The sequence below is a fragment of the Cervus canadensis genome, chromosome 17 (genome assembly GCF_019320065.1).
Source record: "Cervus canadensis isolate Bull #8, Minnesota chromosome 17, ASM1932006v1, whole genome shotgun sequence".
In the NCBI taxonomy this organism is placed as follows: Eukaryota; Metazoa; Chordata; class Mammalia; order Artiodactyla; family Cervidae; genus Cervus; species Cervus canadensis.
This window is the reverse complement of record NC_057402.1, coordinates 3,037,178-3,060,442: the sequence shown is the minus strand read 5'-3', so window position 1 is coordinate 3,060,442 and position 23,265 is coordinate 3,037,178. Positions and strand designations below refer to the sequence as shown.

The 23,265-nt window shown below is 48.7% G+C and overlaps 1 protein-coding gene across 7 annotated transcripts in view; it reads right to left on the bottom strand.

Annotated features, from left to right (window-relative positions):
• Positions 1-23,265, bottom strand: part of EVL (Enah/Vasp-like) — a 141,332-nt gene that overhangs the window by 35,484 nt on the left and 82,583 nt on the right. For all 7 annotated transcript variants that reach the window (XM_043434461.1, XM_043434465.1, XM_043434459.1 and 4 more), the window contains exons 2-3: positions 12,867-13,035; positions 1,952-2,129 (exon numbers count right to left, since the gene is read on the bottom strand). In XM_043434461.1, the coding sequence (XP_043290396.1) occupies positions 1,952-2,129; positions 12,867-13,035 (347 nt within the window). The remainder of the gene's footprint in view (positions 1-1,951; positions 2,130-12,866; positions 13,036-23,265) is intronic.

The window sequence follows — 23,265 nt, the reverse complement described above, 5'->3', positions numbered from 1 at the left end:
TATATATATATAGATAAAATAAAGTTAAAACTCTCTCATCCTGGGGCAAGTGAGGCCACTCAGATCGGAAACCTTAAACTCTGCTCACTCGACCTTGAGGCTCAAGGCTCTTGGGTGGAAAAGACAGTTTAATAAACATTTATTTGGGGCCTCCAGTGTTTCAGGCACTGCACTCATCACTCAGTACCGCTGTGGTCCCTCACCACACAGCCTCCATTCTCAGCAGAAAATCCACAAACCGTGCAGTCTTTTCATGGTGGGGGAAGAGCTCTACAAGTACCGGTTCTGCATATGACCTGCAGGAAGCATACTCTAAACACGTTCTTTATTTAAAAAAAAAAATTCTCCGAGGGTTTAAGTTAGGTCCCAAAGCTCGGATCTATAAGGCACAACAGTTATTTAAAAGGCATCTCCCTGCAGCTTCTAAGTACCATGGCTCCCCACTTCCTGCCCTAATTCTGGCAGCAGCAGCAGCAATGACAGTAATAATACTCACAAATAGTAATACTGGAAGATTAGCACATGTCAGGCGGCCCACTAACATCTTATATTTGAGTTCATTTAAACATAGAATCAGGCTTCCCAGGTGGCTCAGTGGGTAAAGAATCTGCCTGCAATGCAGGAGATGCCAGAGATGAGGGTTCAATCCCTGAGTTGGGAAGACCCCCTGGAGGAGGAAACGGCAACCCACTTCAGTTTTCTTGCCTGGAGAATCCCATGGACAGAGGAGCCTGGCAGACTACAGCCCCTGGGGGTCGCGAAGAGTCGGACACGACTGAAGAGACTGGGTACAGACACATAGCAACAACCCCTTATCACCCGTCTTTCAGAAAAGGAACCGAGACACAGAAACGAAGTGATGTGTGCTAGACTCAAGGCCAGCAGGACGCCCCAGGCCCAGCCCCACACTGCCACCGAGGTGAGTTCTCCAGCCAAGCGCTGGATGGCTCTGGCCTCCAAGATGCTGACACCCCAGAGGGCCCCGTCCTCCCGTGGGAGCTGACGCTACAGATGGCCCAGAAGAACCGTGTGTGCTTCTGCTTCTCTGCTTTACTGGCCCTGCAGACGCTCCTGCTGGCCCCTCTCCCCGCCCTGGTCCCACTGTCTACACCCCAAGTCTCCCAGGTTGGCTGCAGCCTCTCCCTATGCAACCCTCTCCACCTTCCAATTCCATGTCCAGCCTCCTTCCTTTGGTACCACGGGCCCCAGAGACACTGCACGCTCTCCTCCCCGCACAGGCCGGGCTTTCAGGCCCAGGAGCCTTTGTATCTGCCATTCCCTCTGCCTGGGATGCCCACTCCCCCGTCTCCTGAGCTCCCTGCCCGTCAACACTCCAGCTCAAATGTCACCACCGCTCAAAGCCCAGCTGGGCAGTCCCTTCTTTGCTTTTCCATGCTCCTGAAGCCCCTGCCCTGCTCACACCTTATTAGTTCCCTTATTGCAACACGTTATAGCTAACGGTTCATGGGTCCATCCATGTTCTCTTGGATACCAAGTGCTGTGAATCAAAGGGCTCCATCAATTCACTTCTGACCTATTTTGCCCCAGACAGTTTCCAACATGCAGGAAGTGTTCAGTAACAGTGTGTTAAACTTAGGAATAACTGAATCCAAGAATACAGTTTTGCTTCTTCCCTTCAAACTCTGCCAAATATGTGCTGAGAATGTGGAAAGTAGGACGACAAAGGTAAAACACATCTGGATACCCAGTTTCAGGCATAATACAACTATCTCTAGCTCACAGCGGGCAGAAACGATGCAAATGTCTCTCTCCTTGTTCAAACTGTTAGTAGCGCTTTGTATCTAGAGTCAGGCAGTAGTTTTCTCTGCGAATCCACCAGACATCAGCTCAGTGCTGCTGCCATCGAGGACACCCCGGGAGCCACAGCCATGGGAGGGCGGAAGGAGGGGAGGGAGGGTCTGGGCGCCAGGCCAGACAAAGCCCCACTTACCGCCTTCCTGGGAATTCATGATGTTCAGGGCAAACAGCATGGCGTTTGAGAACGTGGTCGCCTCTTCCTTACTTGCAAAGTTTAAACCGTAGACCTGGCGGGCATCTCGCCACTGGTGGAAGGTTGGCGTTGCCTGATTGTACTTCAGCCCTTTCACGATTGAATAATTGATCACAACCTGAAAGGGAAAAGAGAGAGAAATACGCGTAAATAAATAAAAGGTAAGTGAGCTGGAGAGCTGCTGCGGGGTGAGGACGCCATGTCCCTGGAGCTACCAGGGGACAGGGGGACGTGGATGCGTCAGAAGGGGGAGCTCGGCCAGGCAGCCCTTCAACACGATCAGCGGAACAGCGAGAGTCTGAAAACCAGTTATTTCATTTAACTGATAAAGCTGTGTGGTCATGGCCTGAGCGGGGAGTCGGGTTCCCAGGTCCTGGCCCTGTCACCCCAGGCAGCACCCTGGGGCTCAGCTTCTCCAACTGTGAAACGGGGATAGTCATCCTGGCTCGACTGACCTAATGCGGTTACTGCAAAGGTCATGGTGTGACACATATCTCATCAAGACTGCTAGATATAGATTCTTAAGGACGAGTCTTTTTTAATTCATATTTATGCTCCCGTAGCTCTCTGCATAATGTCTAGAACGCATTAACCAGAGGGTTGTTAGTTAAAAGGACAACCCCTCACTCTTTCCCATGTGGCTATTCAGATTTCTCAGCACTGTTTATTGAACAGGATGCCCTTTCCCCACTGTATGTTCTTGACTCCTTTTGTCATAAACTAATAAACCACATCTGCGTGGGTTTATGACGGGGTTCTGTCTTCTGCTCCACTGATTTCTGCTTTTATGACAGTCTCATGCTGTTTACATTACTACAGTTTTGTGATACAGTTTGAAATGAGGGCGTGTGGTGCCTCCAGCTTTGTTGTTCTTTCTCAAGATCGCTTTCGCCATGGGGGTCTTTTGTGGTTCCCTACAAATTTTAGTATTATTGTGCTAGTCCTATGAAAAATGCCATTGGAATCCTGATAAGGACTGCATTGAGTTTCTTGATTGCTTTGAGTAAGAATGGACATTTTAACCTAAGCACAGAGTCCTCTCTCTTCCTTGGTGAGTCTGGCTAAAGGCTTGTCAGTTTATCTTTTCAAAGAACCAGTTCTTAGTTTCATTGCTGTTCTCTGTTGTCTTTTTAGTCTCTATTTCTGCTCTAATCATTGTTGCTTCCTTCATTCTACTACCTTTGGGCTTGTTTTGCTCATCTTTTCCCAGTGCCCTGAGTGTACAGTTAGGCTGTTTGAGACTTTCCTTGCTTCTTGAGGTAGGCCTTTACTGCTATGAACTTAGCAGTAGCATTGAGAACTGCTTCTGCTCCATTTCCCAAGTTCTGTTAGGTTATACTCCCATTTCTGCTTGTGTCCAGGCATTTACAAGTCTCTCTCTTGATCTGTCCTTCAATCCACTTTAGCAACATGTTGTTTAATCTCCATATTCTTGTGATCTGAAACCATAAAGCTCCTAGAAGAGAATCTAAGTGATTAGCTCCTTGACACAGGTCTTGGTGGTGATTTTTTTGAATCTGACACCAAAATCAAGAGCAACAAAACCAAAGCAACACAAGTGGGACTACATCAAACTAAAAAGCTACACGCAAAGGAAGCCAGTGACAGGATGGAAAGGCAGTCTGCTGAGTGGGAGGAAGTGATTGCAAATCATAGATCTGATAAGGGACTAATATGGCTAACAGACACATAAAAAGATGTTAGACATTAGCAGTGATCAGGGAAATACAAATCAAAACCACAAGGGGTTATCATCGCACACATGTCAGAATGGCTATTATCTAAAAGATAAAAAATAAAGTGTTGGCAAGGATGTGGAGAAAAAGGAACCCTTGTGCACTGTTGGTAGGAATGCAAATTGGTATAGTCACTATTAGAAAACAGTACAGAGGTTCCTCAAAAAGTTAAAAATAGAACTATCACATGATCCTGCAATTTCGCTTTTGGGTATTTACCCCAAGAAAACGAAAATACTACTCTCACCTGGGAAATCCCATGGACAGAGGAGCCTCGTGGCTACAATTCTTGGAGTCACAAGAGTCGGACACGACTTAGTGACCAAACCACCACCACCAAGTCAAAAACATATATGCACCCCATGTTCACAGGAACAGTATTTAAAATAGCCAAGATATGGAAATAATCCAAGTGTCCACTGATATATGATCAGATATGGACAACTGTGGTATACTGTATACACAATGAAATATTATTTAGCCGTAAAAAGGATGGAATCCCGCCGTTTATGACAACATGGATGTATCTCAAGGGCATTATGCTAAGGAAAAGAAGTCAGACAGAGAAAGACAAATACCTTACGCTCTATCTCGTATGTCCTCAGGGATACAGAGAACAGATGGATGGCTGCCAGAGCAGGGTGGTAGGAAATGGGGGGAAATTATGCACATGAAGCCACTTAACACAGCTGCTACCACACAGCAAGCTGTCAGCAAGCGTTAACTGAGAACTATTCGGTCCTTAGAGATGGAAACACGCAAGCGGCGTCCGGATGAGGCTGGAGGCCGGCTGTGAGTGCTGCGATGGAAAGGATCCTGCTTTAGGAGGGGTACGAGATGGGTTCTCAGCTCTCCTCTGGCTTTGAAGCTCCAGGGTTCTGTGATCTGAAATTGGAGGTAAGTCAGTCCACTGTCGCTCAGTCGTGCCCAACTCTTTGCAGAATCCTCCAGGCCAGAATACTGGAGTGGGGTAGTCTTTCCCTTCTCCAGGGGATCTTCCCAACCCAGGGATCGAACCCAGATCTCCTGAATTGCAGGCGGATTCTTTACCTGCTAAGCCACAAGGGAAGCCTGCCTCTGGTCAGGAAGGTGAGCTCAGGAAAAGATTCAGAGAAGTGAAGGGCCACCCTGCGTGCTGCTGGGGCGCTAAGACGAGAGGTCTGGTTTACTGCGCCACCATGCTGCGCTGCTGGGCGAAGCAAGGCCAGAGCACAGGGGGCAATACCGTTTTTCTTCAAGCCTTAGCCAGGTGGAAGGCAGGTTCGGCTGTCCTACAGTGAAGAGAGTGAGTGAGCAAGAGAGAGAGAGTGCAAGAGAAGCACGTGTACTAAATTAGCTAAGGAAACACAACTGTTTCATAACTTAATTGTTACACACTGACAGTGCAGTGTGGGCCAACATTTATACCCAGGTTCCTGGGGTGGCTCTCTCTCTGGGTTCAGCTTTAGATCATCAGAAAAAGGGCTGGAGGTTTTGTGGTTACACGCGTGATAAGAAGCACAGCGCCTTGTGGTTAACACGGCTCTTCAGAGGGCACATTAATCTCAGTGCAGTGACCAGCGTGAGGGAGATAAGATCCTCCCCCTTTCTACCACGGCTAAGTTCTTCCCAGAAAGCCTGTGTTCAAGTGGCTTTGGTGCTACACCATTAGTGGACACAGAGGGCCACGTTTTAAATGGAAGGAGGCCTGGAAACCACATCATATCAAGAATGGCTGAGGGATACTGAAGCGGATAAAAAGAGACTCCTCAGTGTATCTATCAGGTACCCAAGGGGAGGACGTGGGGAAGTGAGATTTAGAATCCTATGGTTTGAAATCTCTAGTTGGCTATGCTCTTGGAGGGGGATTTAGTGGCAGTGGGAATTGGGGGTGGTGGATGCCTATCTGGAATATACGAACAGTGTGGCCAAAAGTACTGGCTTAAGGAACTCAGAGACCAGACAGAGTATCTATTTTTATTTATTTATTTCATTTATTTTTATTAGTTGGAGGCTAATTACTTTACAATATTGTAGTGGTTTTTGCCATACATTGACATGAATCAGCCATGGATTTACATGTGTTCCCCCAGACAGAGTATCTAATTCAATCCTCCTTTTTTACAGGCGGGAAAACTGAGGCCCAGGGAGAATGAGTGACTTGTCCAAATTACACGGTACATAACAGGAGAACTGAATTTAGAAGCCAAGCTTGTAACCTAGGACTGTGTGCTGCTTCTGATTGCCAGCATGAGTTGAAATCTTTCTTCCTATAATTCCTTCTTGGCCTTAACTCTAACATCCTAAAGCCTTAGAAATCAATGCTCTATTTTTAGAGACTTTCAATATTAGACTGGGAGAGAGTGATAAAGCCATTCTAGAAGTTCTCGGGGTTCTCTGAGGCATATGGCTGGCCTATCCTCTGACTGCAGCTCTTGGGTTGCCAGCTCTGTCCCATCTATTCCTAGAAGTGAAGTGAAGTGATAGTCACTCAATCGTGACCGACTCTTTGCGACCCAGGGCTGTAGCCTGACAGCCTCCTCTGTCTATGGAAGTCTCCAGGCAAGAATACTGGAGAGGGTAGCCATTCTCTTCTCCAGGGATCTTCTCAACCCAGGAATCAAATCCGGGTTTCCTGTACTGCAGGCAGATTCTTCACCGTCTAAGGCACAAGAGAGGCCCCTACACCTAGAGCATAGAGTCTAAAAGCTGCTCACCTAGTGATGTATCTGCTAGCCAGACACAGCCCACAAGGGCTTGTTTTGAACACAACTACTGAAGTAGGTACAATTACTAGGCAGGGGGTTTTGAGTCAAACGGCTCAGGATTAAAATTCTGGCCTTATTACTTTGCAGTCGAATAACCTTGGAAAAGTTACTGACATTAACTTCTTCATACGTAAAATGAAAATACTACAAATTATGCTGGACTGAATATCCTTGTGATTATACCAGTGTGAACATTCCTATGAAGCAGAACTTCTGGATCAACGGACATGATCACTGAAACATCTGGTGTTTTCTACTTGCAAAGATCTACTCTGAAACACCCCAAATGCCTTCTAAAAAGGACAGTCCATGCAGCGTGTTTTGGACATATGTGGATGACACACAGCCGACATGTCAGCTGACCGTCTGTGGAGAGGTGGTCAGTGTTCACTAACTGACAGACAGACCTCACGGGCTGACACTTGAAATGCTCCGTACCTACTCAGTGGTTCCACTCCTTTGTCCACTCTCCTTACAGCACGTGCATTACTGCAAGTCCACTTAGGGGTGTGGACCCGCTTCATTTAACACACTCCTCCCCAGAGATGCCCACATCTGAATGCCACCATCAGTCACTTTCTTCTGTTCCTGAACAACACAGAAGTGGATTCATACAGCACACACTCTTATTTCAATGCTCTTTCACTCAGTATCATATCTATGAGATTCACCTGTGTCACTGCCTTTATAAGAATTCAGGTTTTTTTGATTGCTAATAACATTCTCTTTTTTGATATACCATAAATAACTTATCCATTCTCCGGTTGATGGACTGTCTCATCGTTTCTGGCTGTTGGCTATTAGGAGTAAAACTGCTGTGAATATTTTCACATGGGTCTTTTAGTGCACACAGGTGCTCATTTCTCTTGGGCATGTTACCCTAGAGGAGGTCATAGGGTAGGTGTATATTGAGTTTTACTAGGATTTGGCAAACCATTCTTCAAAGAGGCTGTATTGACTGACGCCTCCACCAGCACGAATGGGAATGCCAGCTGCTCTGCGTCCTCACCAACATGTGGTGTCCTGTTCCTTTCAGCCTTTAAATCTCAGTCTGCTTCGTGTGTGTGTGTGTAAGTGCTCAGCAGTTCTCGTTTGTATCTCCCTGATGAATAGCGATGCAGAGCAACTTCCGTGTGCTCATTTGCCATGTCTGTTTCCACTGTTGTTTTTTCTTCTGTGAAACTCTTGTTCAAGTGTTTTTGCTCATTTTTAAGAGGCTGTCTGCCTTTTTCATTTCAGGTTGTAGGAGTTTTGTGTATATTCTTCATGAGTCCTTTGTCATATATACACACACACACACCTTCTCCCAGTCTGCCCCTTGCCTTTTCACTCTTTTAATGGTGCCTTTTAATAAAGAAAACTTCTTAACTTTAAAAAAGTCCAACTTCATTTTTTTTTTTTTTACAGTTAATGTTTTTTGTGTCCTGTTCCAGGTTATAAAGATTTTTCCTGTATTTTCCCCTCAATATGACGAAGATATTTTCATGAATCTTCTTGTAGACACTTTACTGATTCACTTTTCATATTTAGGTTGACTTTGAATTAATTTGGGGGTACAGCATGAGCTAGGGGTAAAGTTTTCTTTTTTTTGTATTGATATCTGATTGTTCTGGTATCATCTGTTGAAAAGACCATCTTTAGCCCATGAAGTACAATGGTACCTTTGTCATAAATCATGTGACCATATACATGGAGGTCTACCTAGAGTCTTTTTAAAAAATAAAAACAAAAATATTTTGCCTTTTCTCTAGTGTGTATCTGCTTTCTATTTCATTAAATTTTGGGTTTTAATTTTTCCTTCTATTTTTACTGGTTTATGTTTGTTTGTTTTTTTCTAGCTTCTTGAGATAGAAGCTTGGGTCATTGACTTTTCATTCTTTTTCCAAAATATGCATTTCTAACTATACACTTCCCTATATGCTGTTTCATCCCACATGTTTTGCTACATTGCAGTTTCACTATTGTTCTGTTCAAAATACTTTTTAATTTATATTGTGAATTCTTTTTTCTTTCGGTACCATGGATTATTTAACAGCATACTGCTTAATTCCTCTGTGATCAAAGAAAACCTCTATGATTTTAATCCTATTACATGTGTTGAAATTGGCTTTGTGGCCTAGAATGTAGTCTATTTTGGTTAATGCTTAGCGTACACTTGAAAAGATCATATGTTCTACTGTGACTGCTTATAGTTTCTATAAATGTAGATGAGGTCAAGTTGGTTAATAACGCTCTTCAAATTTTCTATGTCTGCTTATTTTTGTCTGCTTATTCAGTTTCTTGCAGGTGTCATCAGAATCGCCAACAAGGCTTCTGGATTCCTCTATTTCTTCCTTTAGAACTGCCCATTTTTGCTTTATATATTTTGAAGATATATTAGAGCCTACAAATTTAAGATTGTTATATTTTCCTTTTCAACTGATGCTTTTTATCACTGAATAGGTCCTTTATCTTCAGTAATACTTCTTGCCTTGAAGTCTATTCTGTATAATATTAATACAGTCACACCATTTTCTTTGGTCAGTGTCTGTAAGATTTATGTTTTTTCCCTGTTACTTTTCAACCTATGTCCTTACATGCTTTATTTTAAAACTAATTCTCCAAGCTTTGGCAGGAATAATCTAGAGAAGTACTGAAGGTTAAACTTATTTTAAAAGGTCACATTGTTTTGTGTATTTAACAGTCCACAATTACATGTGCACATGTTTTATTTTGAGGAGTGCAGGAACAAGTGGGAGTGAATCCCCGTCCTCTTCAAGGAAGGCCTTGCAACTCCAAATACTGTCTAATGTGTTTCTGAGGCCTCTGAGTAAGAACAGTCAAGAGCCCTTTACAGAGAAAGAAGCTGATGGTGGGCAACAGTCTTCCTGACCCACGAGTTCATCTGGGTCTGAAACCTGCAGGGTCTACAGGCTGGCCAAGGCCTCATGTGAGGTCTCACCACATCCAAATCTCTACCCAGTGACAGGATGTCCTTCCCAGGACGCTTACCAAATGGCCAGCTGGCTCGTGGGCTCACAAGCAATACACTCTTCCATAGGATGCTTGTAAAACAGTTCTTTCTTTTATGCAGTTTAAGTCTTCCTGATTGTAGTATCCATGCAGTATTCCTAGTTCTGTTCTCCGGGCTTCACAGAAAAAGATTTCCCTTCCATGTGGAGAAGGAGCCCTTCAGAGACCTGAAAACTGTGCTCATGCCCCTTTCAGTTCTTCTCTCCTCCAAGTATGTATCGCTTGCTACTTCTTCAACTGTTCCACATATTAGCGCTGCTTTCAGCCTTCTCACCAGTTTCGGTGCTGTCCTCATTAGAGAGGCCATGTGGTGCTCAGATCTGGTCCTGACGTTCATGGTGAAGTACAACCAGTTCATGGTGGAGCAGAGCAGGTCTATAATCTCCCTCCGTCTGCACTGCTACTTCTACTAATGTAGCCTGAGAACTACGTTTGGGAGCTAACATTTCCAGTGGACATAATGAAACATCATTCTCAACTGAGCGTCTTTTGGTTTCTTCCCTTCAATGTGAGGTTCAGGTTAGACCTTGGCTAATGATACTGTAACTTACCAGTCCTTTGCCTCACACACAATCACCTGGTTTTATGTCCACCTATTTTAGCAAAATTGGAGAAGACAATGGCACCCCACTCCAGTACTCTTGCCTGGAAAATCCCATGGACGGAGGAGCCTGGTAGGCTGCAGTCCATTGGGTTGCTATGAGTCAGACATGACTGAGCGACTTCACTTTCACTTTTCACTTTCACACACTGGAGAAGGAAATGGCAACCCACTCCAGTGTTCTTGCCTTGAGAATCCCAGGGACCAGGGAGCCTGGTGGGCTGCCGTCTATGGGGTCGCACAGGGTCAGACACAAATGAAGTGACTTAGCAGCAGCAGCAGCACTTTAGCAAAATGGGGGAGAGAATTCTTACAGCATTATCCTTTTTGGTGTTATTGGGGGAATGAAATAATAGACATGAAGAGTGCTCCATAAGCCATAAAGAGCATTAAACATATAAGATATCCCTATCTGGGTATAAGACCAGGAATCTCTGTTTCTCTTAAGATGCTTGACCTTGTAATCCATATTGGCTGGAAAACAGACCTGAGGAAAATCAACTTTTTCTCCTGTGTCCATAAAGGTTAATACAGACCAGGTTTCCTGCCACTCTCTCTAATACCTCGGTTTACTGAGAATCTCTTTTGTGTTTCTGACTAACATGCTCCAGCCACCCAGGCAGAGTTGCAACCATGTTCCAGGAGCCTATGTGTTGAATATGTAATTCCAAGTGGAAGGCTGCATTGGTAACTCCTCTGTCAGCCCAAGAAGATCGCTAAGGCAACAGAGTCTCTCTGAATTTTCCTGGAAGATTGTTGCCTGCCTGCCCCTCACCCTGCCCCGATGCAGGAAAGGCCTCCTCCCAAATTAGCCCCAATGTGTGCTTTCCTCTGAAGGAGGTCGAGGCTCCTGAGAACAAGGTTTATGCTGGTTTCAGGGAATCTGGTTCTCCAGTCCCAAGCCCTTCCCACACACTGTGGTATCTTCCTAGTATGCCTTGCAGGGCAACCGAGAGGCACGAAGGGAATGGAAAACTTGTCCTGATAAGAGCGACAGCCACGCAGGGAACACCCACTGTGATTCAGGAACCGCACGAGGTTCTGGGCTGTATATCCAAAGTGCGCACCAGAGTGGAACTGCCTTGCTGGCCCCCACCCACAGGTGTCAGGGAAACGTGTGAGATGTTTTGGTTGTCACTGCAGTTGGGGCTAAAGGTGTCATATGACCCTGCAGTGTGTGGTGCAGTGTGCCTCCAAAGGGCAGGGCAAGAATCAGTGAACTAGAAGAACAGGGAAACAGCTTCTAGAAGCTTCCTAGAATAACCTTCCTGCCAGGGAGGCTCAACCCCAGGGGATGGAGATTGACCTGGAGGAGCCCAGGGCTCCAGGTCAGACAGACTCCCTCTGACCAGGGTTCTGAAGTGAGGCTCTGCTCTTCAGCCACAAGAATCTAGAATTCAATTGGACTGTTCTGGCCAAAGCAGAAACCCATTCAACAGGCAACACGCTTTAAAAATAGAGTCTTGGTTTCTGTTCTCTTTTCTATTTGTGAACATGATGATTCTTGCAGAGATAGCAGCTAACCTGCTGCTCAGCTCAGCCAAGGACTGACCGACACGGGCTGCCAGAAGATGCTATTTAAGGCAGAGGTTTTCGTAAATGCTAAACTACAGATCTGTTTATTTCATTGCTGAAAATGTTATCGCTAAGAAGAGAGCTGAAGCCCTGACCAAAGTCACTGTGGTGAAGCCACACGAGCCCTCTGTCTATATCTCTATTTCAGTCCACGTCACACCAGACCGCTCTGTCGAGTTATATTTCACAACTACCCCTGGCATAGGTGGACTTACCTTGTATTTACTTGCACAGGTACTTACCAGATACACTCACAAACTCTCTCATCTGATTTGCCCAGGATGCACTACTAAGGAGATAAATGATCCCAGAATCTTCACATCATCTTGAAGATTTAACTACCTTCTTTACCTTCCAAAGTAAGACTCAGGGTGTTGGTGGACCAAAACTCTTAACAGCTATAGTATTGGTTTGGCCAGAAAGCTCGTTTGGGTTTTTCCTTAACATCCTTTGATGTTACAGAAAAATCCAAACAAACTTTCTGGCCAAGCCCATATTTATAGGTATGTAGGCAGAGAATGTTGTTTTATTTATTACAACCGTGACTATTCATTGGAGGACCGATGTTGAAGCTGAAGCTCCAATACTGTGGCCACATGATGCAAAGAGCCAACTTATTGGAAAAGACCCTGATGCTGGGAAAGACTGAAGGCAAAAGGAGAAGAGGGTGGCAGAGGATAAGACGGTTGGATGGCATCACCAACTCAATGGACACAAATTTGTGCAAACCCTGGGAGATAGTGGAGGACAGAGGAGCCTGGCGTGCTGTGGTCCATGGGGTTGCAAAGAGTCGGACGTAACTTAGCAACTGAACAACAATAACAAGGCAGGGAATAATACTAAAACATTTGTACATTTTAAAAAACTGTTTCACATCTATTATTTTATTTTTATTCTAACGTGATACAACATACTGAGGGAGGCACGGTGTGGATTACTGTCTCTGTATGACAGATGTAGAAAATGAAGCTCACAAAAGACAGTGTGCTCAGGGTCTCACGCCTTGGAAATACGAAAGTATGTCGTCAGGACTTAGAACCCAGACCTCTGACTAAACCGTGACCGTGCTGTTCTGACCTCTCTCCACCATGTCACCATGTCACGTGTGTGTGTGTACGTGCGTGTGTGTGTGTGTGTGTATGTGGCGCAGGCTTGTGGGCAGGGCCTGTCCCTCCGGCACTTACCTGCTGATCCTGAAGCTTGACCCCGACGACTCTGAAGGTGTTGCTGGCAGTGTTGTGGTAGATGTTGATCCGGCTGAAGCCCTGCTGGCCAGGCTTGATTGGTACCCATTTCTTACTGGTGTCATCGTAGACCATCACGGAAGCCCGGGCTTGGCAGATACTCTGTTCACTGCAGAGCAAGAGAAAACGGTAAGCGTCGGCCTCAGCCGCAAGGGATGGATGCTGGCTTTGTCCTTTTCTGAAACGGAGGCCAGCTGCCACTTGACACAGAGGAACTCCCTGGTCGCCAGAGCGTCCAACTCCCTATGGAAGGGCTGCAGGGTGAGGTGATGGGTTCTAAGTCTGCACAGACCAGGGGAGTGGAGAAGAGCTCCTGGGTCAACATTTCCATGGAGGCACCTGGCAGAGACTCAGCTCTGCTCTCAGGGGAAAAGTGACTGAATGGAGAAAGGAATTCCAGCCATAATGTGCTGTCTGCGATATTCCAGGCACAGGGTTAGAGAAGAACACGCACTGAAGCACCTAAGCTTCACAATGTAGGAAGCAGTCACTTCTCCCCATTCTCTAGGTGAGAAAAAGAGTGGCCTGGAGACTTGGAAAGGTTTATGCAAATTCACACAGGTATTTGGTGATTTTATCTGGGACTTCCAACCAGTTCTGTCTGACTCTACACAACATCAGTAACATTCTTCACAAGAGCCGACAAAATGCTCAACTGGTGAAGCTACGAGAGTGTAGCTTCACACAAGCTTTGTAGACAGTAACATGACTAGGTGCGCGTCTAAGGAACAGAGTGACGGAAATCAAAATAAACAGAAGGCTGCACCCTACTGCACTGGAGACATTTCCAAGCACGTTCCCCTGCTCAGAATATGACAGAAAACCAGGGAAAAGGCGAAGGAGGTGCCTGAGAGAGAAGACAGTCATCAGTGAAGTCAGTGCGCTGCCACTCCTGCCACCAGTTCGGGGCCAGCCTCCCCGAGCCCGCCGCCTCTTCACTTCCACGGAAGCCTCATCACCTTGAACATCCACTGTCTCAGTCTCTAGTCTATTAGAAGCCCCTAGTTCAAAGGTGAGACGTGGCTGTGAAGGAAGGCACACCAGCGGCGGCGGGCAGCGGCTGCTAGTGGAAAGGGAGGCCGGAGGAACACAGCTCAAGAATCTGGAGTGGAAAGTGAAGCGCGGCAGGTCGGGGCCAGTGTCTGAGGAAGTGAAAGTGTGTGTGGCGGCCACGGTCACGAGGAGGAGACTGAGCAGGCAGGACAGAGGCAGTCAGTCCCGTCACCATATTTAAGGGGCAGGGAAAGTGAGTACTCGAAGAAGTTCCCTCGCCCCCCGCCCAGTGGTCACCAGGCGGCAAACCTGTGGTCTCACGCGACTGGCCCTCAGCGACCTGGAACAACCTCAGCTTGGCCTCAGCAGTCGGCGCCTGAGCCTCCCCGGGACCCGCTCCCCTAAGACTCCCAGAAGGTGGAGGACCACGTGCCGACTATGATTATCTTAACGGTAATCCAGGCACGTGCACAGACACCCGTCCATACATGCCGCCTCACCGCACGGTACACGAATCTCTCCGTACATTCCACAGCAGTCCGGCCGATGACTTCACGTCCAGCGCACCCAGACCCCCCCAAATACCTCCTCTGCTCCATCTCTATCATGCTGCTGCCCCCTCAGCTCTGCACTGGGGGGCAGGAGTCTGGGGTCCCCCTGACGTCGGCCGTCCAAGCCCTGTGTCGAGGGCTGTCTGTGGACACACGTATTGGGAGTGTACGATATGGGTTTTGCTCTGCCATCGTGCTACACCTTTTTTTCCCCACGATTCATTATTCATTCAACAAACAAATAAGGGGAAATCAGTGATGAGCCAAACAGGCAGGGGTTTTCCCAGAAGACAGCCATATCACGCTGGCAGGGAGAAGAAAGGAAAACAAAAAGATAACCAGGGACTTCCCTGGGGGTCCAGTGGCTAAGATTCTGCGCTTCCAATGCAGGGGGCCCAGGTTTGATCCCTGGTCAGGGAACTAGATCCCACATGCTGCAACTAAGACTCAGCAAAGCCAAATAAATACACACCTAAAAATAATTTTTTTTTTTTTTAAAAGAAAACCAAACATAGCACTATGTTCTGCCTTCTCTGAGTTCTGGAGCCTGAAACCATGATCTTTCAGGAGAATACTAGCAGTTGCTGCTCCGCTGGCTGAGCCTTTGGGGCCCTGTCCTCATGAAGTCTGCTAGGAATCAGAGTGAACTGTACACAGAATCAGCAGACCTTGGTCCAGATCAAGTCAGAGTCCCCTCCTAATGTAAACTAACTACTAGTCAGGGTCGGGGCTAAGGCTGGCACTCCCTGCTGCTACTGCGCTCAGGCGCTCACGGGGAAGGCAGCGAGCACGTGTGCGCTCGGATGCCGGCTCAGGAGCGGGGAGCAACCCCGAGACGCAGCACGGTGTTCGATAACAAGGCACAGGCTCGATCAAGCCAAGCGCTCTGAGCCCAAGTCCCAGCTGCAGCACTCACTGGCATGGGACGCAAAAGCCCCGAGACGCCCTGGGGGAGCAGCCAGGAAGGGCCCGTGTGGCGGAGACCCTGTGCGATGGCCGCGGGGGAGCGCCCTTCAGTTCGGCTTCAAAGAGCCTGGCTCCACCAGAGGTCCCAGCTGCTGCCCCTGGACACCCACCACGTCCGCACAAAGGCCACGGTCTCTGCCAACGACTAAAGGGTGACAAGGTGACCTGGTCCACGGTGGTGGCGGGGGTCCTCCCCAGGGGGAACCTCCTCAGCCAGGCCCGAACCGAGATGCTTCCTCCTCAGTCCTTCCTGCCCCTCTCCTCCTGCACACCTGCCTCGTGGCCTGAGGCTCTGCGGGCCTCTCCGCTCCCTCCATCCTTCACTGACCTCTGGTAACTAACCTTCTTCGGGGTCTTGGCGCCTGCCTCTTAGAAGACCCGAAAAGACACAGCCTGCAGGGTGCAGGCTGCCCGAGGGCAGGGACATGTAGGTCTCATCCTCTGCAGTCTCGGGAGCCTGGCACAGAGCAGGGGTCTGATGACTGGCCCCTGTGAAGAGCGCTCTGGAGAGGACCCCACTCTCTCCCGCACAACATGACCCATCTTCTAAAGCAGCCCTACAGCCCACCGAGCCTCTGAACGAAGCTGCCGGCCACGGGGACTCCCTGCCCTCCAAACCAGCTTGTTTTGCTGCAGAGCGGCTTGAGCTGTCCTTGTCCTGAGGGACAGTCCACTCCGCACCCTCCAGAGGTGCAAAGGTGTTCCGATGGCTGTTTGGTCTAGTGGACAAGTGAACGAACGTCTTGGCTCTGATATCCATCATTCACACGACAAAGCCACTCCATTCTGCTCTAGGGAGTCCCCCTGGTCACATGCTCTCTCGGGGTCTGGGTCCCACTATTGCATGACCCTCCTGTCTTCAACTGACAAGCACAGATGCCAGTGAGGAGTCAAGACACATTCAGTGACGCAGAGATGCCCTCAGCGAGCTCAGAGCCACTCAGGAAAGATGACGAATGATCACACACCTTCTCAGCCTGGAGGGCTTGGGGGAACTGGGGAGACTTTCTGAAGAAACTGCGGTGTGGGTTTAAAGATGCAGAGCTGTCAGCCCCAGGCAGGTTCAGGAAGGGGATGTGGGACTCTAGGCGGGGGAGGCCAGCAGAGGTGGGGGGGGGGGGCGGGGAGGGCAAGGATGGTGTGCTGCGTGCGGAGCCAACGCGGCCCCCCCACACCTCCGGGGCTGCTCAGTGAAGATGGTAAGGTATGGATCCACTGCTGTGCTTGCCCCCGGGAGATGCTGAAACATCAACCACTATTTTTAAAGTTGTAATTATAGTCTCAGGTCCCTCCCCAGCACCCCCCCTTTTTTTAGAACTTCAGGCTCAAACTGAACTTGTAGCTAAAAAAAAAACAAAAACAAAAAACAACCCTCTTTTTGGACTTCCCTGGCGGTCTAGTGGTTAAGACTCTGCATTTCCAATGCAGGGGGCACAGGTTTGATCTCTGGTCAGAGAACTAAGATCCCACATGCTGCATGGCATGGCCAAATATTCCTAATTTCTCCCCCATCAGCCGAGTGTTTATCTGTCTCTGCTTATTTTATTACCACTAAGAAAACCTAAATGCAAGGAAGTACTTCTTTACTTAAGATACGTCTTATTGGGACTTTTGTTTTGTTTTATAGGAGTCAGCATTTTTTTTATTGAGATACAAGTGACATGACATTATATTAGTTTCAGGTGTATGAAATGTTTCACTATTTGTTTATATTGCAAAATGATCACCACAGGAAGTCTTATTATCCATCACCATATCTAGTTATAAATTTTTTTTCTTGTTTTAATAATTTGATTACTACTCAGCCTAGACACTGTCTCTGAGCGCCATATATTCATTGTCTTTTAACAGCTCCACTTGGATGAATATGAAACTCTGTACTACACACACATTTCACAGGCACCAGACACTTCACTTGTCCAAATCAGTTTTTTTGAGGAAAGGTAATTTGGTAAATGGGGCCTCCCTGGTGGTGCTGTGGTAAAGAATCTGCCTGCTGATGCAGGAGACACAGGTTCAAACCATGGGTCGGGAAGATCCACTGGAGAAGGAAGTGGCAACCCACCCCCGTGTTCTCGCCCGGGCAAATCCATGGATGGAGGAGCCTGGCAGGCTACGGTGCACAGGGTCTCAAAAAAGTCAGAAACGACTTAGCAACTAAACAACAACAATTTGGTAAACAAGAATTTCCAAAAATGGTTTATTAAAAACAAGCATTTTCAAGTACAGTTTATACTGAACTGTATTTTAAACACATATGTACAGAACTCCGTTTACTAAACTGAAAAAGACTATAGCTACCCTGCACCAAGGCTGGTCCTCCCAGGGCTCATCTTGGACACGCTGCCTTCACAGGAGCAAACCGCCACTGACCGGTGGGGGTCCATCCGCCAGGCCGCTGGCTGCGTTCACACGGACCGCCAGGGTGACGGACTTTTCCCCTGGGACCTGACAGGCTGTTCTGAGCTAGAGGTACAAGTTTCTCTCCCAGGAGAAGGCTCTTACGGAGTGAGCAGTCCAATTCTAGCCTCATTTTGGGCTTTTATATGGGTATTTTGTGGGCCCTGCAAAAAATCCCAGCCTGTAATTCCCTCCCAGTGGTGTGTGGACAATAACAAAGCCGTGGACGGCTCTCTGGTCAGGGCCTGAGACGAGGAGGTGGGGGTGCTCTGGGCCTCAGTTTCCTCATGTGCACCAGGCTGCTTGACCTCAGGGCCCCTCTGACAGCCAAGTTCACGCTGAGCTCTGCCCAGAAGCCCAGCCCCTGGCCAGCAGAGTCAGAGTCTTGTCACTGGTTCAGCAGTTAACTCCTCAAAGACCACTAATGAAATCTCTCACTTAAAAAGAAAAGCGGCAAACACACCACAAGCTTTCTGCAGACAACTGTGAAATCTACTCGGGGATCTTCCTGGACTTGGCCTAAGAAGCCACTGATGAGCTTGTGGATAAAACTAACACACGGGAAGACATGGAGGGGCAGCCTGAAGTCAGTCTAAGCGCCCCGTCTAGTCCTTCTGGGAAAGCGCGGCTTCCACGTCCACCAGCCATCGGACTCCTGCTCCACCACCCCCTGCGTGACCGGGAAGGAGCCCTGTGGACCCCGCATGTGCTGGCAGTGACACACTCTTTCCTGTGCAGTCAGCGTGGACTCCTCTCCACTCTACAAATGCTTTTCGGGGCCTTTCCAGGCATTCACTACAACAATTTGAAGGACACAGTACGATGTCCTCAAGTTTGGCTGTGTGTGCTCACTTGCTAAGCTGTGTCCAACCCTGTGATCCCACGGACTGAATCCCGCCACACTCCACTGTCCATGGGGTTTTCCCGGCAAGAATACTGGAGTGGGCTGCCATTTCCTCCTCCGGGGGGTCTTCCTGATCCAGGGACTGAACCTGTGTCTCCTAGGTCTCCTGCACTGGCAGGTGGATTCTTTACCGCTGCGCCACATGGGAAGCCCTAAAATTCGAGTAAAATGATGCAAACCAAGAAGGGAACAGACAGCAATAAGGCCAACCCCAAGAGGCTTGCCGGGAAACCAAGTCCAGGGTTGAGCCCGGACACTGTTCAGCCGCTGGACCTGTAAGAACAGGCCCCTCCGCCCTGCGCTCGTCTCTGCTCTCACCAGGGCTCTCACCCGTCTGTCCTGCTTCTCAGGGTCTGCGTGAAGCACCTGTCTGCCCCACTAGATGCCGGGCTCCTGGAGGGCAGGGGGCGTTCCCCTCTGTAAACGTGGTCCCTTGTGTGCTGCAAACTGTTCTAACTGTGAATAAGTGCACTCATGGTCGTGTGCCCGTGGGAACATTCCACCTACAATCCTACTCTGTTATTCTCAGAGAGGCAGTAAGTAACTGCCAAACAGAAGCATCTGTTGCAGATTACCATCAGTGCTGTGGGTCTCACTGCGGCCTGGGATCTTGAGTCAGGAAACCGCAAGGCTGAGGTGGGCCTGTTGCAGAGTGAGGCTCCCCGGAGGCCGGCGGCGGAGAGACCACTGCTCTGGGAAGGCGTGCGCTGCCCCCCAGGGTCCTCTGGAGGGTCCCCTAGGAGTGCATTCGGGTCCGGTCATGCCTCACCCTCTCCGCCAGCACTGCTCAGCCTGACCCAGCAGGACCGCTCCCTCCAGACGGAATACCTCCTCACACTGTCTCAAGGCTGACTGTGTCCGTCCCAGCAGGACTGAGAACCCGACTTTGCCTGGGACCGAGGGGCTTCCTGGGAGGTGGGCCAGGACGCTCAGTGCTAAGACCAGGACAGTCCCAGGCAAAGCGGGGGAAGTGGTTAGACAACCGGGAAGGGCTTCTCCCTCTCCCCCGAAAACACACTCTGAGCCTGAGTCTGGCTGCTGAAAGCTGATAGGAGCTGGCACCCGCTCCCGACTCCCAGCTGCTACCTCCAGCTCTCGTTTTCTCTTCCATCAAGCTGAGACATGCGATACCTGAGAAGACAGAGCTGCAGAACAGTGGCAGGTGCAGCAGGTGGTGTGAAGAAAGGTCGCCCGGGGCTCATTCAGTGGGCCCGTGGCATCGCCCTCTCAGGAGGTGACGCGGCAGGGCGCGTGGGCACAGCAGGGCTAGAGGCCCGGCGCGGGGGACGCCCCTGCAGCACGGCCCGTGCCTCTGGCGGCTGAGCCTCGGCCCGGGGCTCGGGGCAGGCAGGACCCGACGGCCTGTGAGCTGCCGGGATCCTCAGGGTGACTCTCCAGGCTACCTCAGGTCTCACCTCACGCCGATGTGCCGTCTGCTGAAGCCAGCACCACCTCGTCCGGGATGGCCTCTCTTCCTTACACACACAGTTTGCATCCCGCCGTCTCAGCTTAGGTCGGTGCTACGGCCTCCAGGAAATGCCTACCCCACGCCCCACCTCGTCCTGAAGGTCTGTCGATTTTCTCTGTCTTCCACGAGGCAGGTTTTTTGTGGTCTGTTTTAAAAAATATTGTTCATCTCTGGAGCCTCAGTGACTGGGACCTAGTGACCGCTCAGTAATAATCTTTGCATAAACGCTTGCTTTTGGGTGAGCCTAGTTTTGCCAGGTATCACATTTCTTAGCCTCTTTGGGGATTCTTTGGGGTGGGGGTGGGGGGTAGGGGATGGGACCAAGATTCCCGTAAGACTGGGCCACTACTGCTTTCTATTCCTGCATCAATCTGACAAATAAACCAAGAGAACACCGCCTTTTCTGAGTACTGACTATGTGTCAAGTATATCCTATGCCTGGTACTTAGAAACTGGAGGTCTGAACAGAGCCGTGGTCTGCGTCCTCAAGGGGAGGCGCATGGCCCCCCGTGCTCCAGAGGTGGGGGTGGGGTGAACAGGAAGAACACGACAAACGGTGGGAGTGGGTAGCTGTTCTATCACACCACATCAGGAAGCACATTCAGCTGCCTTCTCTTTGAGACACAAATCTGATGACCAGAGCAGATGCCAGATCTTCCCAGTGGGAAGGGATATTCCCCTTGGTAACGAGTAAATCCCCTCTAGGGTGACCTTTTTTCTCTTAATGGGAACAGGCCTGAAACAGATTCGATGTTTTGTTCTAAACTTAAAATGTTCATTCTGAAACAGTTGATGGCTGTGAGAAGCAGGCGTGGGTTCCCGTGATGCCACCACCCGACTCGGCCCAGGAACTGCGATGTCACCTCGGAAAGCTGTTGAACTCAAGAGGCCCCTGCACCCCACTGCCCTCCTCTCGAGCAGTGGGAGCCGCCAGCCTGGATTCTTGCCTGCCTTTTGAAGTTCAGTCATATAACCATTTTACAAAGTGGTCCTCAAATGTTTTTTGGTCTCAGGGCCCCTTTACACCCATATAGATAATTGAAGATGCCAGCTAATTATTAGAGAAATGCAAATCAAAACTACAATGAGGAATCACCTCACACCGGTCAGGATGTCCATCATTAAAATGCCTATAAACAAATGCTGGAGAGGGTGTGGAGAAAACGGAACCCTCCTACACTGCTGGTGGCAACATAAATTGGAACAGCCTCTATGGAGAACAGTATGGAGGTTTCTCAAAAAACCTAAAAACAGAATTGCCATATGACCCAGCAATGCCACTCTTGGGCAGACATCTGGAAAAAACTATAAAAAAGACACATGCACCCCTATGTTCAGAGCAGCACTATCCACAGAAGCCAAGACATGGAAACAGCCTACATGTCCACTGACGGATGAATGGGTAAAGAAGATGTGGTGCATATACACAACGGAATACTGCTGAGCCATACAAAAGAGTAAACAGTGTCATTTGCAGCAACACAGACGCACCTCGAGATTATCATACCAAGTGACGACAGGGAGAGACAGATACCATATGATACCACTCATATGCGGAATCTAAAATACGACACAAACGCACTTATCCATGACACAGAATCAGACCCATAGACAAGGAGCAGACTCGGGGTGCCCGTGGGGGGCTGGGGAGGGAGGGACTGGGAGTCTGGGATCAGCAGATGCAAACCATCATATGTAGGATGGATGGACAACAAGGTCCTACTGTGTAGCACAGGGAGCTGTATTCAGTATCCTGTGATAAACCATAATGGAAAAGAAGATGAAAAAGAATGTATATGTATATGTGTAATCACTTTTCTGTGTAGCAGAAATTAATACAACATTGTAAATCAGCTACACTTCAATAAAATAAGTTTTAAAAAATTACTGAGGGAGCCAAAAAGCTTCTGTTTATGGAGATTAAGTCTATCTATATTTATCATATCTGAAATTAAAACTAAGAATTTTTAAAAACGTAAGCACACATTTCCTTGGCTGTCGCAGTGACAATGTCAACACATGTCATATAGCCTCTGGAAAATTCCACTGCGCACTCATGAGATGAGACTGAAAAAGGAGAAAAATGTCTCAGTATTATTACAAATACAGTTTTGACTCAGAGCCCTAAGAGGATAGGTCTTCTGAGCACATTTTGGGAACTGCTGCACCACAGGAATGAAAACAATAAATCAGACATCACAGATCAACAAGAAGAATCTCACATGGTGACTAAGCACCAGTTTTGTGAGTGTGACAATTAAAGAAAGGCTTTGGGTAAATGAAGAATAAATTCAGTGTCTAGCCCAAACGTCCTTTCTTCCATCCAAGCTGGTCAGGAGGGTCAGACTGGCAGGTCATGTGCAGTCAAGACTGTCGGTCTCTCCTCATTCCAATGCCAGTGTCCCAGATGCCTGGACAGCTGGCCCCGCTCCTCTGGGAAGCCTGGTGGAATCCGGAACAAACACTCTGACCAACTGTTGAGAGTCTGACACCCTCAGCCTAAGCCCGTCTCAAGCCTTCCCATTCTTCCTCTCGAGGCCACCCAGCTGACAGGCCAGGTGGACACAGGGCTGCCTCAACCTCAAATACACGTTCCAATTCCAGGACAGACCTGTGTCCCCGAGTCTGTGAGGAAGGCGAGCAGGGGCCAACACGGCTCGGGGGCCTCTGAGGGGATCTGCCCAGGCCAAGGACCAGGGCAGTGCATGCAGCTCCAAGGGTAAGCTTAAAGCCTGGCAACGAGACCAGGCTAAGTCCTCCTGACCTCCTGATCACAGGCTCAGGTTCACACCTGAGTGAGTGTGTGCCATCCCCGGGACACGAGGGCAGGCGCAGACCCCGTGCCCAAACAGCTCTAGGCTGGGAGGGGAGGGGGCGAAGGAAGGATGACTGACAGACAGAAATGTGGGCACTCACAGGAGGGCTAAGGAGGCCGCCTGCCTCCGTGGTGTTAACAGTGGGAAATCAGAGACCTCACAGAGTACAGAGATTCGGGGCCTTGATTCAACCTGTAACTCTGGGCAAGTTCCTTTGAGAGGTTACAGAGGAGCTTAGCTT